Source organism: Camelina sativa, chromosome 16 (assembly GCF_030686135.1).
Source record: "Camelina sativa cultivar CO46 ecotype springtype chromosome 16, ASM3068613v1".
NCBI classification, from domain to species: Eukaryota; Viridiplantae; Streptophyta; class Magnoliopsida; order Brassicales; family Brassicaceae; genus Camelina; species Camelina sativa.
The window spans coordinates 21,540,363-21,557,615 of NC_141895.1; the positions used below are offsets into that span (position 1 = coordinate 21,540,363).

The 17,253-nt window shown below is 35.0% G+C and overlaps 3 protein-coding genes across 3 annotated transcripts; 2 read left to right on the forward strand and 1 right to left on the reverse strand.

The window, feature by feature from the left end:
- The first annotated feature begins 4,637 nt into the window (after positions 1 to 4,637).
- Positions 4,638 to 9,184, forward strand: LOC104751101 (lipoxygenase 4, chloroplastic). Its single transcript, XM_019237588.2, has 6 exons — positions 4,638 to 5,698; positions 5,803 to 6,083; positions 6,263 to 6,827; positions 7,265 to 7,464; positions 7,569 to 8,140; positions 8,372 to 9,184. The coding sequence occupies exons 1-6, from the start codon at positions 5,299 to 5,301 to the stop codon at positions 9,126 to 9,128; spliced, it is 2,775 nt and encodes a 924-aa protein (XP_019093133.2). The 5' UTR covers positions 4,638 to 5,298; the 3' UTR covers positions 9,129 to 9,184.
- Positions 9,185 to 10,946: 1,762 nt separating this feature from the next.
- On the forward strand, positions 10,947 to 12,347 carry LOC104753800 (multiple organellar RNA editing factor 7, mitochondrial-like). The gene is made up of 4 exons (XM_087490116.1): positions 10,947 to 11,403; positions 11,526 to 11,623; positions 11,732 to 11,797; positions 12,027 to 12,347. Exons 1-4 carry the CDS (start codon positions 11,135 to 11,137, stop codon positions 12,167 to 12,169), a joined length of 576 nt encoding a protein of 191 aa, XP_087346242.1. The 5' UTR covers positions 10,947 to 11,134; the 3' UTR covers positions 12,170 to 12,347.
- A 626-nt stretch (positions 12,348 to 12,973) lies between these two features.
- LOC104751103 (putative receptor-like protein kinase At1g72540) lies at positions 12,974 to 15,217 on the reverse strand. Its single transcript, XM_010472979.2, has 5 exons — positions 14,597 to 15,217; positions 14,335 to 14,470; positions 14,110 to 14,246; positions 13,896 to 14,019; positions 12,974 to 13,806 (listed from the first exon to the last, which is right to left on the reverse strand). The coding sequence occupies exons 1-5, from the start codon at positions 14,999 to 15,001 to the stop codon at positions 13,250 to 13,252; spliced, it is 1,359 nt and encodes a 452-aa protein (XP_010471281.2). The 5' UTR covers positions 15,002 to 15,217; the 3' UTR covers positions 12,974 to 13,249.
- Positions 15,218 to 17,253: the final 2,036 nt, after the last annotated feature.

Consider the following 17,253-nt stretch of genomic DNA (forward strand, 5'->3'; position numbering starts at 1 on the left):
TTTTTGGAGCTTAACGCATGCTTTTCACTATTCTTAATTAGTTGTCACTTTCTATTACATGCTACGTGTGTTTGTTGTAGCTTCAAACATGTATCCTTGACGTGTTAAGCAAAAAAAATCAAATAGGAGGAGATTGAAAGAACTTGAACTGATGGTCACAACAGTATGGATCATGTATTGGCACAACAACATGAGAGATGCGACACGAGCTGATGTGGCAATTAAGAGTTGTGCTGGACGCGGGTATATTTTCAAAAGATACAAAATATATGCACTAGCATCACCTATAAAAACAGAACAAGTTCGAGATGATTCGAGTACATATCTATGCAGAGCTAATACCTAGGACTAAAAGTTGAATTCATGTGTGTTTAAAAGAGGTCATAAAAGTAGGCACACCGAATATTATAAACGTTCGGCAAATTTGATTAACAAAATTGCATAGTTTGCAGTTCTTTCTTACCTTAATATATAAATTGAAAACGTCCCACAGGCCTATATATCACACATAAAGGAGTATACACTCATTGTCCACAAATTTTAAGATGCAAACACAAAGCCTAAGGATCCGTACATAAGTAATCGATCACTTTGGTGCCAACAAAGTTCAAATATAGTCAGTTCGACATTAGTTTGATTTCAATTCCTTACAAAATTGGTGATAGTCGAAGATTGGAAGTGGATAACGATTTCCATAGGATATATACAGTTTTTTTGTCCACCACGGATTTCATAATTTGATTCTAATTAAGTTAGCATTGGATTGTTGATCAATTCTCTCAACAAGGTTTTAAATCAAGAAACCATGTCTGCGAGTGTACTAAGTGATCAAACAATGCTAATTTCAAAAAAAGAAAGTAATAATCATCTCGCTGGCGCCTGTCACACAAATCTCCAGCCAGAACCAGTGACGTGTGAGTGCCTCGGATTAACCGAGGAGTGTACACAATCTTACGTTACGTAGAGATGATCAGAGAGCGTTACGTGGAACAAAAGCAGTGAAGTACGAGGTCATTTTGAAAGCAGTGAAGTACGAGGTCAAGAGAACAAAATGATTGGTAAGTACTTAAAATGCCATTAGACATGACGTTACATTAGGGAAAAATGTCATAAAAAAGCCTGAATTTTGCAAAAGTGGTGAAAAAGCATCAACTTTGAATGCGTTGAAATAAATCTCCAATTTTTATTGACTTTCTAGTTTAATCATAAATTTTCGTTGATTTTGCCAAATAAGGCACCTCGTTAAATCATATAACGGAATAAATTAACGGTATTAAAATATCTGTTAAATCATAAAAAAGTTACAAAATTGAGAATCGAGCTTCTTACCTCTAGTTAGAAAAGACGAAAAGAAACCAGCTGAGCTAAAGTGTTTTATTGATTTTATTTCACAAACGCATTTAATTATTTTAATATCTCTTGAGTCTTCTTCTCCACAATTAGGAAAGTCACTGTAATCTCCATTGACACGGTGAAAGGAGCACTCAATATTGCTGCGGTTTCAATCTCTTTGCATAATCGATTCACTCTGTTCGCCGTACTCGTATTTATTACAAGTTTCGATCTTTACTTCAGTTGAAACCCTAATTCGATTTGGATCTGAAATTAACGTTGTTCAAAGTACTCATTTTCTTCAAATTTGCTTTGATTTTGTACTTTTGGGTAGTCGAGGATTTGCTTTTGATTTCTCCTTCTCCATCTCTGACCTCGAGAGATGCAAAAAAATGGCAGAAGAATCGAATATGAACATTGAGATTTGGAAGATTAAGAAACTAATCAGGGGATTTGAGTCAGCTTGGTGAATATGACCATGTTGAAGAAGACTCTAGGCAACATAGGATGGATAACTAAATGTCTTTGTGTACTAATGTCAAATAAGCAGTTAAGCTCAGTTGGTTAAAATACATTCAACCCTGCATAGAGGTAGGTGGTTCGACTGTCATGTAAAGTCAGTAAAAATTGAAGATTTATTTCAACACATTCAAAATTGATTATTTTTCCCAATTACATTAGTTTAATTTATTTCTTAACTCGATTTTGTTTGTTTTCTTTTCTTCAGTTTATTACAGTTGTTGGATTATTTGAGGTTAAAGACTTAATAACCCGTCGATAAAATGTAAGCAGAAGCAAAATCTCTCCCATTAAGAGACAAGGTGTGGCTTTAAACATCTTGAAAGTCCTCATCACCGAGGGTAGTGTCAAATTTGACGAGTTACCAATTTATATATTTCGGCTAGCTACCATATATAGCTCCGTTTGTTTTGGAGCATACTCTTTGTGGACGGTGCCACTTAAAGCATCATTTTTATTTCAATCCCTGGTCGGAGTGATAAACATGATGAACCTTTTGTTGTGGAAGAAAATCTTAACGGTTCAAGCAGCTTTTTTGACCAAAAAAAAATTGTTCGAGTTTTTTTTTGGTTAAAGGGTCTTAAACATTATTCAAGCTTTTATATAAGAAAAAGAAAAGACTCGATCATGCGTGGTCCATAAACGTCCACGAAATTGTGACGCATGAGAGTCTCACGTTCACAACTTTTATATTTCACGTGCTTACACATTTTTTTGTGCTTAAAACTTAATTATAAAATTTACAAGAACAAAATTTAACACGGTCTTTGCCGTTGAAAATTAAATTAGGTGTACGAAGAGTTCAAATGTAAAATTATTCAAACGTGTCATGATATTCAAATTAAAGAATCAAAGGTAAACCCGTACGTTGAACTAGCGACAACGTATGTATTTTACAAAATATATATTGATGTGTATAGCTTTCTTTTTGGGTTTCAATTTCAACTAGCTCATATTTTCATATTTTTATATATGTTTGACTTTGTTGCGCATGTCTGCGGATTATAGTTTCGTTGAAGTCATATCGACCGATCGCGAGTAGCATGGTCAATAGAAGCCGGAGACAAAACCTTGAGACTTAACTAATACTAGTATATACGACCATGCTCCCGCTGCATCCAACAGAATAATTGGTCAATACGATTTATAATATAACGCTACTAGGTCAATTGTGTTTTCGTTATGTAGAATTCTCAGACAAGAAAAAAAAAACAAGTTATGTTGAAAAACTATTTCCATTTCCACTATATGTATTATATCATACATGTATATCTGATTAGGTGCGAATTAGCATAGTATATACGACCATGCTCCCGCTGCATCCAACAGAATAATTGGTCAATACGATTTATAATATAACGCTACTAGGTCAATTGTGTTTTCGTTATGTAGAATTCTCAGACAACAAAAAAAAAACAAGTTATGTTGAAAAACTATTTCCATTTCCACTATATGTATTATATCATACATGTATATCTGATTAGGTGCGAATTAGCATAGACTAATAAGTTAATTAATCTAGTCGTATACTAGTAAAAGTCTAAAAACTTTAACGAACTTTTCATAAAATAGTAAGTAAACTACAACAAAGAGACTAACTAGCCAAACCCAAGAGGCGGCGCGTGGGCAACTTCTTGTACCAATATGGTGGCTATGACTATACTACGTAAGAGTTATCCCTTCTTAAAAGTGTGATAGCTTTGATCAAAAAAAAAAAAAGTGTGATCGCATTGGTTAATGTATACAGAATATTAAATTCGTTATGAATTAAAATATGCATGGTTATGTGTTTGCATAAGTGATTTATAGGCTTCCTACAAAACAAATATAAAATCTCTTAAAAGAATCAGATACCGTGACTATTAGTTAAAATATGATGAAGTTAATCAAAGAAGATAAAGAGAGGAAAAAACGATCGAGCTGCAGATGAAAACAAAGTTGAAGTATTATCGATCGAACTTTTGAAACGTCGGCTTGCATACATGTATATCAGCTTAATTAGTTTTATAATTTATGACGATCGATGATATACATCACGAATTAATATAAACTTCTGATTTTGATAAGATTTTGCCATGCATATCGAGATGATACATTTGTGGATAATATACTAAAAACGTGAGCAATTTAGCTTCTCGGATCGGAGATAATTTTATGAAATATAAATGGATGTATACGTAGAACTAATTATACGGTAATCTTTAACTAAACGATATGATACTCGATTCATTGTGACAAAAACTAGATATCATCTAATAATCAACTTACAGATAATGTAATATAACTTGTTGTTTGATCTTGATATCTATTTCGAATGCATTTTCTTTCGAAGCTGGCGAGAGTTCATGTGATTTTATTAACCCGATATACAGTTTGATATTACAGTACTCTATGGACATGTTCTGAATAGTAAATTTACACTGAATGTATGCCAAAGATATATATGTCCGGCACATGAGCAACTTTCTATGATGGAGGCATGGAGCCCAAGATATAATCATCAAAGCCACTGTTTCATTAAACTATCACAAACCGATCTTCAAAGTCCGATGCTCGAATTATTAATTTACTTCACTTTGTGCCTTGTGGTGATCTTTATTTATTTATTTAAATAAAAAAAGAAAGTAAAAGGAAATGTCAACTTTACATGACGATCCCCGGGGATATATAAACACCAATTCAGGAAAGAGTAGGGGTATTATTGTCATTCAAGAGTCATTATTAACTTCCTCGTTTGCTTCCTTCACAACTTTTTTTTTTAAGACGCGTTCGTGTCTGATGACTCCGGAACTCTGTTTTGACTCAATTACGAGATCTTCCTTCTTCTTCTTTTTTTGTGAAGCTCTTTTTTTTAATATATAAAAATGTTGACAAAAATATCTATGTATATATTTATTTATATATAATCTTTTTGTAAATTTTGTTTAAAGCAAAGTCACTCGAAAGAATAATTTAAAAAAAATAATCACTCGAAGAATATATTTTTCGAAGGTATCAATAATTCTCTCTTTGTTTTTAGGTTTTTGTTTTGTTTAATAGTAATAGTGTTAAAAGTTACCTTATGTTGAAGTTGAACATTTTTCAGAAAATCTAACAACAAGTTTTGAATAATTCTCGTGTTTTTGTTACTAATTTAGAGAGGAATAAAAATATGATTTGACGAAATGAAAGAAGACAAGTAACTACGAATATTCCAATTAAAAAAACGTGTGGACGGCGAAAAAAGTCTCTTTCCTTTTGGTCTCTCTACTCTCTCTCTCTCTGACTTATAAGGCATATAAATAGCTGTGACCTGCCGCTTATTTGTAATCAAGAACGCACCAAATAAAGAAAGCTCTCAAACTCAATTCTTGAAGCTTTTTTTTTATTATTATTTTTATCTTTTCTACCATCTCATCAACAAAAACACTCAGATTTAGATTAAATAGTAGTACTAATTTGTTAAAAATGGCCCTAGCTAATGAGATAATGGGTTCTCGTCTGATCTTCGAAAGATCATCACTTCCGTTTCAATCGCGTTTCTCCATCAAGAAGAGGACACAGAAGACGCAGTTCTCTATCAACCCTTTTGAGCCGAGACCCATGAGAGCTGCTAACAACTCAGGCAGCATCGTGGCGGCCATCAGCGAGGATTTGGTTAAAACGCTGCGTATCAACACCGTCGGTAGAAAACAGGAGAAGGAAGAGGAGGAGAAAGCGGTGAAGTTTAAGGTGAGAGCGGTTGCAACGGTGAGAAACAAGAACAAAGAGGATTTTAAAGAAACTTTGGTTAAACATTTGGATGCTTTTACTGATAAAATCGGTAGGAACGTCGTCTTGGAGCTTATTAGCACCGAAGTTGATCCAAGTAAGTCATTAAAAAACATTACTAGTTTTATTTGGTCAAACTTTGAATATTTAGTTTCTTTAGACTAATTTACCCAATTCTTTATTTGTCAAACTTTGTAACAGAAACGAATGAGCCAAAGAAGAGTAAAGCGGCGGTATTGAAAGACTGGTCAAAGAAATCGAATTTAAAGGCGGAGAGAGTCCATTACTCGGCGGAGTTCATGGTTGATTCGGCCTTTGGTTCGCCGGGAGCCATCATGGTGACCAACAAACACCAAAAAGAGTTCTTCCTTGAGAGCATCACCATCGAAGGTTTCGCATGTGGCCCTGTTCACTTCCCTTGCAACTCTTGGGTCCAATCCCAAAAAGACCATCCATCCAAACGAATTTTCTTTACTAATCAGGTAATTAATTAAATCTTTAATCAAAACCATCAACATAACGTATTAAATGTGATCATAAATATCATATAGTCATATATCATGGTGGGTCCAAAGTCCCAATATTGTCTTTTATTAACAACTGTGACGTCCAACTATATATTTTGGATAGAAAAATTAACTGTTGTTGGAAATTTACGCAGCCTTACTTGCCGAACGAGACACCTTCCGGTCTAAGAACATTAAGGGAGAAAGAGTTGGCGAATCTAAGAGGAAATGGGAAAGGAGAGAGGAAACTATCAGACAGAATCTATGATTTTGATGTCTACAACGACATAGGAAATCCAGACATATCTCGTGAACTATCCCGTCCCACATTTGGTGGTCGGGACTTTCCTTACCCTAGACGCTGTCGAACCGGCCGGTCTTCAACAGACACGGATCTGATGTCCGAGAGGCGGGTGGAGAAACCGTTACCGATGTATGTGCCAAGAGATGAGCAGTTCGAAGAGTCTAAGCAGAACACTTTTGCTGCGTGTAGACTTAAAGCTGTTTTACATAACCTTATACCTTCGTTAAAAGCGAGTATTTTGGCTGAGGACTTCGCTAACTTCGGTGAGATCGATAGTCTTTACAAAGAAGGCTTACTTCTCAAGTTAGGGTTTCAAGATGATATGTTCAAGAAATTCCCTTTGCCTAAGATCGTCACTAGCCTCCACAAATCTAGCGAAGGACTGCTTAGATACGACACTCCTAAAATAGTTTCAAGTAAGCACATTAATTACTTCTAACAGCTTTTTTTTTTACAGCTACCATATCTATTAATTATGTCATTAACTCGTTTATATCTACATGATAATTCGAGGTTCATAAGTTTAACACATGTGCAATCACATACCGTTTAAGGACCAATCATTACCAACTTTTTACCTTTATTTTATGGTTTGCTATAGCCTATAGGTACATTACTGCTGTGTGTATTTGGAACTTCCCCTTCGATTCCCTTTAAAAAGAAATAAGATTCACGTGCTTAATTTATTTGTTTATTCGTTTTCCACTAAAAGTTTAAATTTGTATAGTGGTGGTAGTTACATAGTTTAATTAAGTAAAAGCGCGTTTCTGGTTTATATTAGCTATCTAAACTGCTTACTTGAATCATCTTAGTAGTTAAAATTATCTAATGACTCTTTTTTACTTTAATGTAGAGGATAAATACGCATGGCTTAGAGATGACGAGTTCGCACGTCAAGCCATAGCTGGAATAAACCCAGTCAACATAGAACGAGTCACAACTTACCCACCGGTCAGCAACCTTGACCCCGAAATCTATGGACCAGGTCTTCTTCACTCCGCTCTCACCGAAGACCACATCATCGGTCACCTTGACGGCTTAACCGTACAACAAGTACGAATATACATGATCTTCAATAACTTATACACTATAAAATTATTTTTTTTTGGAGTAAATTACTGATTTTAATCTCTTTTTTTTTTTGTGTTGAACCTTAGGCGGTAGAGAGGAACCGACTGTTTATGGTGGACTACCATGACATATACTTACCGTTTCTAGATCGAATCAACTCGCTCGATGGACGTAAGGCTTACGCGACTCGAACTATATTGTTCTTGACCCGTCTTGGTACACTCAAGCCTATAGCCATTGAGCTAAGCCTTCCCTCTCAATCAGGCTCAAACCGAAAATCCAAGCGCGTGGTCACACCTCCTGTAGACGCAACCTCCAACTGGATGTGGCAGCTAGCTAAGGCCCACGTTGGGTCCAATGACGCTGGTGTCCACCAGCTTGTCAATCATTGGTTACGTACCCATGCGTGTTTGGAGCCGTTTATATTAGCTGCTCATAGACAACTGAGCGCAATGCATCCGATATTCAAATTATTAGACCCTCACATGAGGTACACTTTGGAAATCAATGCCGTGGCACGACAAACCTTGATCAGTGCGGACGGTGTGATTGAATCGTGCTTCACAGCTGGTCAATACGGTCTAGAGATTAGTTCCGCTGCTTACAAAAACAAATGGCGGTTCGATATGGAAGGTCTCCCTGCTGATCTCATCCGAAGGTAATTCAATATCCGCTAAACTAACCGTTGAGCTCAATTTATAACTTAGTGTTAAACTAAATGTATAAATCTAACAAAACTTATAGTAATAATGTAGTAGCCATAGTAATGGAAATAATATAGTAGTACTACTAAGATAGATATTTTTTTGTCTGGTTAAATTTGGTTTATTTTCTTGTAATAATTGTTGTTGTATAGAATCTAAATTTTTATTTTATTTTATATTTTCAGGGGAATGGCTGTTCCTGACTCAACACAACCACATGGTTTGAAATTACTTGTCGAAGATTACCCATACGCCAACGATGGTCTCTTATTATGGTCCGCAATCCAAACCTGGGTCCGAACCTACGTGGAACGTTATTACGCAAACTCGAACTTAATCCAAACCGATACAGAGCTCCAAGCCTGGTACTCAGAATCGATCAATGTTGGTCACGCCGACCACCGCGACGCTGATTGGTGGCCGGAGCTTTCCACCGTCGAAGACCTCGTCTCCATCATCACCACCATCGTCTGGCTCGCGTCAGCACAACACGCTGCTCTCAACTTCGGACAATATCCTTACGGTGGTTACGTCCCGAACCGGCCACCGTTGATGCGGCGGTTGATTCCCGACGAGTCAGACCCCGAGTTCGCGAGTTTTATGGAAGATCCTCAAAAGTATTTTTTCTCGTCGATGCCGAGTTTGTTACAGACGACGAAGTTTATGGCGGTGGTTGATACACTGTCGACGCATTCGCCTGATGAGGAGTATATCGGAGAGAGACAACAGCCATCGATATGGACCGGAGATGCTGAGATCGTAGATGCGTTTTATGGATTCTCGGCGGAGATAGGACGGATAGAGAAGGAGATAGAGAAGAGGAATAGTGATCCTAGCCGTAGGAACCGGTGTGGAGCCGGGGTTTTGCCGTATGAGTTGATGGCTCCGAGTTCTGAACCGGGTGTTACTTGTAGAGGCGTGCCTAATAGTGTATCGATTTAGAAGTGTTATATTTTAAGTATAGCTTATTTAGTAAATAAATAGATTTTTGAAGCAAATAATTTGTAGGGTTTATTTGCTGATATACTAATGTTCAATATACGAACATTGCCCTCAAAAAAAAAAAAAACCATGTACGTATTATGTTTTTAACTATTTCATGACATATGAGTTGGTTTTAGGTTCTAGCCTCTGTGCATAATTTTTAACTAGTAGATATATATATATATATATTTATATATCTATATATATTTATTAGTATGTTTTGTAGTTTTTGTTTTTTTTTGTTATGATTTTTGGATTTTGGATCATGGTTTTTGAATTTTGCTTTCTTCAATTGTAATTTGTTTAGTCTTTTTGTTTTATCTTTATTTCTTATTTTAAAGCATTTATGAAATATTTTAACTATTACAATTGAATAGTTAAAACATAGGACTCTCAAAAACATACAAAATGGGATTTCGAACTCTTTTAGAAATTTGTAAAAAAATTTCAAAATTTAGATTTTTAAACATCATTTTTCTCAAAAACTTATGGTTATAAATATTTTTTTTTGGAAAACCTAAAACCAAAAACCATTTTCAAAAACCAAAACCAATAAAAACTTTAGTTTCTTGATATCCTTAAACATGTGCGGTTACAATATTTGAAGTTCTAAAATTTGCTAAAGTAATTTGTGAGAATTTTTTTATGAACTACTTGATTTCTATCACATGTGGTATGCACAACTAATGCCCAATATTGGAATCCTCCATATCAATTTTCTTCAGCTCTATATTAAATCTTATTTCAGTTGAAATCACATTTCCTAAAACACATAACCCAAACAATTCAATACAAAACTATGTCTACATGGCTAAATTTTTTTGTTTTGATAAATTGATAAATTAGTCCTACACAGTTTATTAACCCTAAACAACCACAAATAATACCAATCATCAAAAACTATATACAAAATCTGATTCCAAGTTAAAAACAGATGAGACTAATCTTAAAGTTCTATTCATTACTTTTTTCAACTGATTTGTTTATTGAGTAGAGTAGTTGTAATTCAGTTTTGCAGGAGGTGGTAATTGAAGAAAATCCTAGACAAAGTCTAATAAGAGGCAATTATGATATCTTTTTCTTTTTTTTTTTGTCAACAACAGATCAGCTCAAACGAGCCAATTGGGTGGGAAATTGTTTACAAACAGAACATGATGCGGAGATGTACGCGCTTGGCGTGCCAAAGAATCCGCACTTACATTAGCATTTCTTGAAACTAAAGATAAAGAGAAAGAAGAAAATTCCTACCTATCAATCCTGATATCGTCGAAATACGCCGTTATGATATCTATTATCTAATATCACCGTGTTTTATTATTGTGGACTTCCGGTAATCAATAATTTTATTTAATTTATGGTTAATTTTATTTTCATTTTTAAACTTTCATCATTAATTGGTAAAAATGTTAGAAACTTCTTTTTCATAAATCTAAAAATAATCTTATCTTTTTTTAATAGGACTCGCAAAGAAGTGGTATATTACAATTTATTATAATAAATTTATAGAAATAATTCATATGATTAGTAAGAGTAATTGTTGTAAAAAAAAGATTAGTAATAGTAATTATAAAAAAGTTTGATATCATCAATTTAGATTGCGTTTAGGCTTTTTCTTACGGAACAGACGAGATCTTTATGTGATCTTAATTAATCCTAGATATGATAATACTATAGATCTAAATACCACTTACATAACTAATTCGAACTGTATAACCAATTTTTTTTTTAATTCTTTTAGCTATAAATATTTCTTTAAATTGGAATATCTGTAATATCAATTGAAATATAATATCATCGAACCAAATCAAAACCAAACTAAATTGGTTCAGCTCCTACTGATAAAATCTGAAAACCGAACCAAAAGCAAACCATATATCGGTTTACGGTCTCTGAACTGAAACGTAGAAAGAAGCGGAACCTCTAACTCACTTGGAGGCTCTCACGTTTATTGTTGAACCATATCAATGGCGAGCATCATCATCCGAAGACCGTTAAACTTGACGGCGGCCGTCCGGTTTCGAGTTGCTCCGTTATTTCCGTTCTCCGGCAGCTCCGGTTCTGTTAACTCGGATGCGACTCGTTGCTCTGAGTTAATAATACCACCGGTGCCGAGTTTAGTCGAGGGATGCGATTACAAGCACTGGCTTGTGCTCATGAAGCCTCCCAATGGATACCCACCTCGTGATCACATCGTCCAAGGCTTTGTCAAAACCCTAGCCATGGCTCTTGGGAGGTAACTTATCAAAAGACTCTAACTTTAGCGATATATTGCAATCAAAAACCATAAAAATCGAATCTTTTTTTTTTGGGGTATATATGTTGATTTTGAGGTTGCTTTGTTGTGTGTGTGTGTAGCGAAAAAGAAGCGAAGACATCGATATACTCTGTATCCACAAAGTACTATTATGCATTTGGCTGCAGGGTTCATGAACCTTTGACTTACAAGATTAGATGTATCAACTACATTGGACCCTTAAAATCTCGTCTTCTTATCTTACTTTGGAATTTTTTTTCATGTAATTCCTAGTTTTGCTGTAACTTGTGCTTGTATTTGATTGCAGCTCTGCCTGATGTTAGATGGGTTCTACCAGATTCATTTATAGTTGATGGTGACAATCGATATGGAGGTTTGATTTGATGCTTAAATTTTGTTTCCTTTTGTTGGCTCTGTTTGTGGTTGCTTGTATGAATCTACATATTCTTCTAGTGGCTGGATTTTCTTACGAAAAAAATCGAATTTTTGACCCATAAATCAAATTTTTGGGTTTCTTTTGTGGACAGAAGGAGGTTTAGCCTTTAAATTTAGTACCTGCAGTACTATTTTTTTACCGCTTAAACATGTATTGTTTACTGCAGGAGAGCCGTTTCTCGATGGAGAGATTGTTCCATACGATGAGAAGTATCATGCGGACTGGTTACGAGATCAAACTGATGAGGATGCTAAGAACCGAGTAGTCAAAAAGAAGCCTAGGAGGAAAAGAAAGAAAAAGTTGATCTAGTTGGAGATATTTGGTATTTGGAAGTCTTTTTGCTTCAGTGTGGCACTCAAGCTTGAAGATTTTCTGGAATGCCTTCTAGTGTTACTAATTTGAGCTCGTTGTAAAGAATCCTAGGTGTAATGTTAGAGAAAAATTACATTCAATATATCAGTATTCAATAAATTTGAGGTATTGAGTAGATTCCACATCATTGTCTAGCTACTGAACTTGGAAGCCAGTACCAGTAGTAGATCTGTAACGTGTCTTCTAGTTTATTGCATATATAGAATTATATGTTTCAGTGTCTTATAGAACTTGAAGTTAAGTGATGATTGTAAGCCAGTACCAGTAGTAGATCTGTAACGTTTTACTGATCTCATGAAAATTCGATAATCTAGTTTCTCTGTATTGTAACATCACTTTCACGATTCATCACAGTTCTCTGTATTGCTTCAGTTTTGATTAGTGACATAACCTGTTAGGTATTGAAGTCACCATAGAAATAGACTGATCCACCAAATGTCTGCTTCTTATTGTTCGTTTGCCAATCAGGACCATGTAGAAATTAGAGGAGACGAAAGCAACCACAGAAGAGTTTTCCTACACGTCTTTTTGAGTGGGGTTTGGTAAGATTGAGAAGTCTTTCTTCATGACCAAGGTATGTGATCTAATTCTTGGCTTCATATGAAATTATTTTTGTCTGAATTATGAGCATGCTTGCGTATGTACCAAGATTCTAAAACATTGACTAGGAAAAACAAGCTTACCACTGAAATTCTTAGTTGGTGAACTACAGTCAATTTAGGATTTGATGTTGAGTCTCTGTGGTGAAAAAGATTCCAAGTAATACTGTCCCTTTTGAACACGCATACAATTCAGACTTATACATCTGAGGTTACAAAATTGAAAAATGACTGCTAAATATCTATGTAGCTCACTTTTTAAGCTACGTTTCTATCACAACATCTGCAGAGTGTCATGAAACCTTATGGTGTTTTCATTTATTCTAACACAACCTTTTTGGTATTTTCCATGTATACTAACGTATCCTAGTATCTATACCTGTATAAAAATTAAACAATTTTGCTTTCTGTCCATGATTTAGTTGGCTGGGGTATATAAACTGCTTCCTAGACTCTTGTACAAAGCAGTGTCTGAATACACTGCGCGAGACTTCATTGCCTTGTGTTTACGTCTTTTCCTTCGACCAGCTTGACGTCGTGGGCAGACTTTTGCCTCCTTCTCCGTTTCCTCTTTTACGACTTTGACATCATCTTTACATTTGATGTCGTGAACTTCAATTGAACCTGCCACCGGAACTATGTACACAAACGGTCCGTTTTGGATGTCTTTGAGGTCTAGAATAGGCTGTAGGGTCTTGACTACAGTGGTCATAGTGGGTCGTGACTTAGGATTGTGGCTCAGGCATTGGTAAGTTAAAACAGCTACCTTCCTGATGCCTTCAACCGAGTACTTCCCTTCAAGACTCGGGTCTATGATCCGTTCAAGCTTGTTTGGATCCTTTAACATGGGCCTTCCCCATTCCACCAGGTTCCTTCCTTTCTTTGCCCGGTACTTCTCAACCGCGTTTCTAGCTGTTAGCATCTCCAAAAGCACCACCCCGAAACTGAACACGTCGCTCATTGTCGTCAGATGACCTGAAATGCACCATGAAGCATGTAAGCTAAGAATGCAACGGCTATGTGGTTTATAGCAAGTAGCCTTATCTTTATGTTCTTTCTTTAACCTGCTGAGATGTATTCTGGAGCTGCATAGCCTTCTGTGCCCATTACACTTTTGGTAAAGTTTGAGTCTTCTTCCTCTGATCCATCTGTGGCTAATCCGAAATCTGAAAGCTTAGAGCTGAAGTCCTGTAAGTTTCAGATATGAAACTTCAAGTTATTTGACATAACAATAGATATTTAGTAATGAAAATATAAGACGAGAAGCATTCGAATTACCGAGCTCAAGAGGATGTTGGAAGGCTTAAAATCTCTGTATATGACAGGTTTCTCTTGTTTGTGAAGGAACTCAAGGCCTTTCGCAGCACCAAGTAGAATCTTCACTCTTGTTAACCAAGGCAAGGCTCCACCATACTCTGCATTGCACCAAATAGTACTCATATTGTTAGTAATCTGCATCTTGTTTTGAATTCTAGTATGATTTTGGTCTTTTAACGGACTCACTTTGAAATAAATGTTCTTCCAGATTGCCTCGTTCCATGTATTCGTAGACTAGAAGCCTGTGATCATCCTCACAGCAGTATCCTATCAAATTCACCAGATGGGGATGCTTCAACTGACCAAGGATTACAACTTCAGCCTGCAGAATCTCAAAGAAACGTTTTTTTTTTTTCATTAGTTTTTATGATACCATTCTCATATTACCTTGTACTATAATACTTGAAATGTATGATTCAACAATATGCAGATGTAGATAAATCATTACCAGCCATTCTCTATGGCCTTGTCCACCTTCTCGTTTCAAGGCCTTAACAGCAACAGGCTGAGCTTTCAAAGCAGTCTTGAAGCTATCATCAACAAAACCTTTGTAGACTTCCCCGAATCCTCCTTCACCAAGGTAATTATACTTTGAGAAGCCTTGTGTGATCGTTTTGAGCTCTTCGTAGGTGAAGATGTGAACGTTTACGAGGAAAGAGCTGGAGAGGTCGTTGAGTGAGATGGTTGAATTGCTGAAATCAGACATGTAGACTTTGCTTGGAACAGAGTTCTGTCTGGAGAGCAGAAGAAGTCTTTCCTTTGATGGGTTTGTTGTAGTCTTCTGGTTTGTGTTATTATTGATGCAGCTTATGGGAAGACATATATTTTTCCAAGAAAATCTCATTGGTTTCATTTGAACTGAAAGAGTCTCTCTGTGTTTTTTTACACCAGATTTTGTCTATATTTTGATTTATGGTTTATATTTTTTTCTGAATGAAATATATATAGAGAATTATGAAGCTTCTTTGAAAATGGTTAGAAATTGGAGAGAGAGAGAGAGAGAGAGAGAAAGAGAGAGGTGAGAGATGGGTGAAGACTCCATAAAGTAAGTCTGTAGTCTTATAAAGCCATCCAAGATGTATAAATCAATGTGAATAAAATATGCAAATGAATAAGGTTTTTCTTAAACACTATTTCATTATTTTTTGCATAAAATAGTTTTCTAAATCACTAAAAATAAAATTTCTGGTTCTAATATGACTCCAATTTTTGTACTTTACTTTATTTGTTTTACTTTTTTAAATCCCAATCTAATATTTTGATTAGTTATATGATAATTTTAGACCAAAATTCTCAAAATAGATAGATAGCTAAGGTGTGTGTTATTATATTACGTGGACACTTCCGGAGGCAAGAAATCATCTTTGGATCTATTAGAAAATACTTTGACTATCTCAAGCCATCTCATACTATTTTTTTGTGCTTAATGGACTACTTATCATACACTTGTAAGTTGTTAATAAATTGGTTATATATGTATCATATATTCATTTTCATCTAGAAGAAATGGTTGCTTCTGTCAAATATATAATGTTAGTTCTGTCAATAACAATATTAATCAGTTGGAGTAATTTAACGAACAAAATAATAAGAGGTTGGATTACTTTTCTCTCTTTTTGTGAAGTTGGAATGTAAGCCAATAATACCTTTGGCCACACCATTGACTTGTACACTTTGTTTTCTCCGTTAGGCTGAGTTGTTCAAGGGGAAAAATACAATCACTATTGTCAAATCTATTCTTTTTTTTTTCCTTGTATTATGATTAATATATATAACAACTGTGGTTAATAAATTCATAAATTCAACTGTACTGATATACCATTTTTGTTTAATTTCTTCTGAAGATAAAGAAAATCCAAGTTTGCTTTTTATATTTAAATAAGAATTCCACTAAATTTTGTATATCCAATAAAAAAAAAGACTTCCACTAAATCTGATTGTGTCGTGTCACTCTTAAAATATATGTTGCATGCGCAAGAAAATTATGTTCAAATTGTATTTTATTTTGTGTGAATCAAATTCAAAATACTACGTGGTAGCCGTATGAGATGGTGCACTTTCAAAATAGTAGTTATATACGAAGAGAACGAAGATTTGTTTTTTCGTTAAGGTCAATTTGTTCATTATTATTAATAATTTACTTTTCAACATTTTAAAGTTTCTTGAGAGCGACATGGCAACAACTTCATTGCCATAAATTAAACCCTCTATTGAAAAATTCGTTTCTCGATTTCATTTTCTAATATTTATTCGTTAACCTAGTCTCTCATTTTTCTTCAATCCTATAAACTATAGTATCATTAAAAATAGTTTCGCAGAGCTTTTTTTTTTTTTTTTGAGGAATCTGATTTTAAGGAGATATGAAAGCTATAATAATATAAAAGTTATGCAGCTTTTCATTGGAAAAAGGGATATCTATAGTTTGGCAATCGTTAATAGTTTGATGAGAAAAGTGATGCATCTTAATTATGAACAAAGTTGGCTCAAACAAATTCGCGTGCGTGGTCGAGTGTAATTTGGGTTTTATAGCCTAAATCCGTGAGATTCGGAGTTTGATTCTACTTCAGAGAAAATGTTGCAACTATTGTCATTTGGATTTAGCTTTGGATATTTTATGCAAAATGATAGGCTTACGGGAAATTTCTTTTTATCAAAAACATGTTCACTCCGAAATTAGTGACACTTGACCCGTACACAGGTTAAGAAAGAAAAACGTTAGCTTAAATAAAGATGTGAACTGTGTTATAGTAGCGGTCCGTTGTCACATTTAGCACGATGTGACATGAAGTAGAAAATCTTCAAATTCACTTATCTTATTAATGTTCATCAATTGCTTCTAGAGGGGGTAGCAAACTATGGTAATTATACTTTTACATATGTTTGTTTATACAGTGATGCGGATTGTATATGTGATTTCAAAATATAATTGAAATTGAACCCCGAAGTGAACTACTCACTTGGTAGCAAGTTGGTTTAACTAATTTGACTTGGAACTTCAAGTTGCGCTAGACTTCATCATTACAGAAATATATTTGGATTTGAATGAGAATAATATGAACGAGATCAATGCATTCAATTCAATCTAACCGGCTAGTGACTAAAGAA

Coding starts and splice junctions, on each gene's coding strand:
- LOC104751101 (XM_019237588.2), top strand. CDS start 5,299: ATGGCCCTAGCTAATGAGATAATGGGTTCTCGTCTGATCTTCGAAAGA. Junction 6,084..6,262: donor GAATTTTCTTTACTAATCAG/GTAATTAATTAA, acceptor AAATTTACGCAG/CCTTACTTGCCGAACGAGAC. Junction 8,141..8,371: donor CCTGCTGATCTCATCCGAAG/GTAATTCAATAT, acceptor TTATATTTTCAG/GGGAATGGCTGTTCCTGACT.
- LOC104753800 (XM_087490116.1), top strand. CDS start 11,135: ATGGCGAGCATCATCATCCGAAGACCGTTAAACTTGACGGCGGCCGTC. Junction 11,404..11,525: donor CTAGCCATGGCTCTTGGGAG/GTAACTTATCAA, acceptor GTGTGTGTGTAG/CGAAAAAGAAGCGAAGACAT. Junction 11,798..12,026: donor TGGTGACAATCGATATGGAG/GTTTGATTTGAT, acceptor TGTTTACTGCAG/GAGAGCCGTTTCTCGATGGA.
- LOC104751103 (XM_010472979.2), bottom strand. CDS start 15,001: ATGAAACCAATGAGATTTTCTTGGAAAAATATATGTCTTCCCATAAGC. Junction 14,471..14,596: donor AAGGCCATAGAGAATGGCTG/GTAATGATTTAT, acceptor GAGATTCTGCAG/GCTGAAGTTGTAATCCTTGG. Junction 13,807..13,895: donor TCCAGAATACATCTCAGCAG/GTTAAAGAAAGA, acceptor GGTGCATTTCAG/GTCATCTGACGACAATGAGC.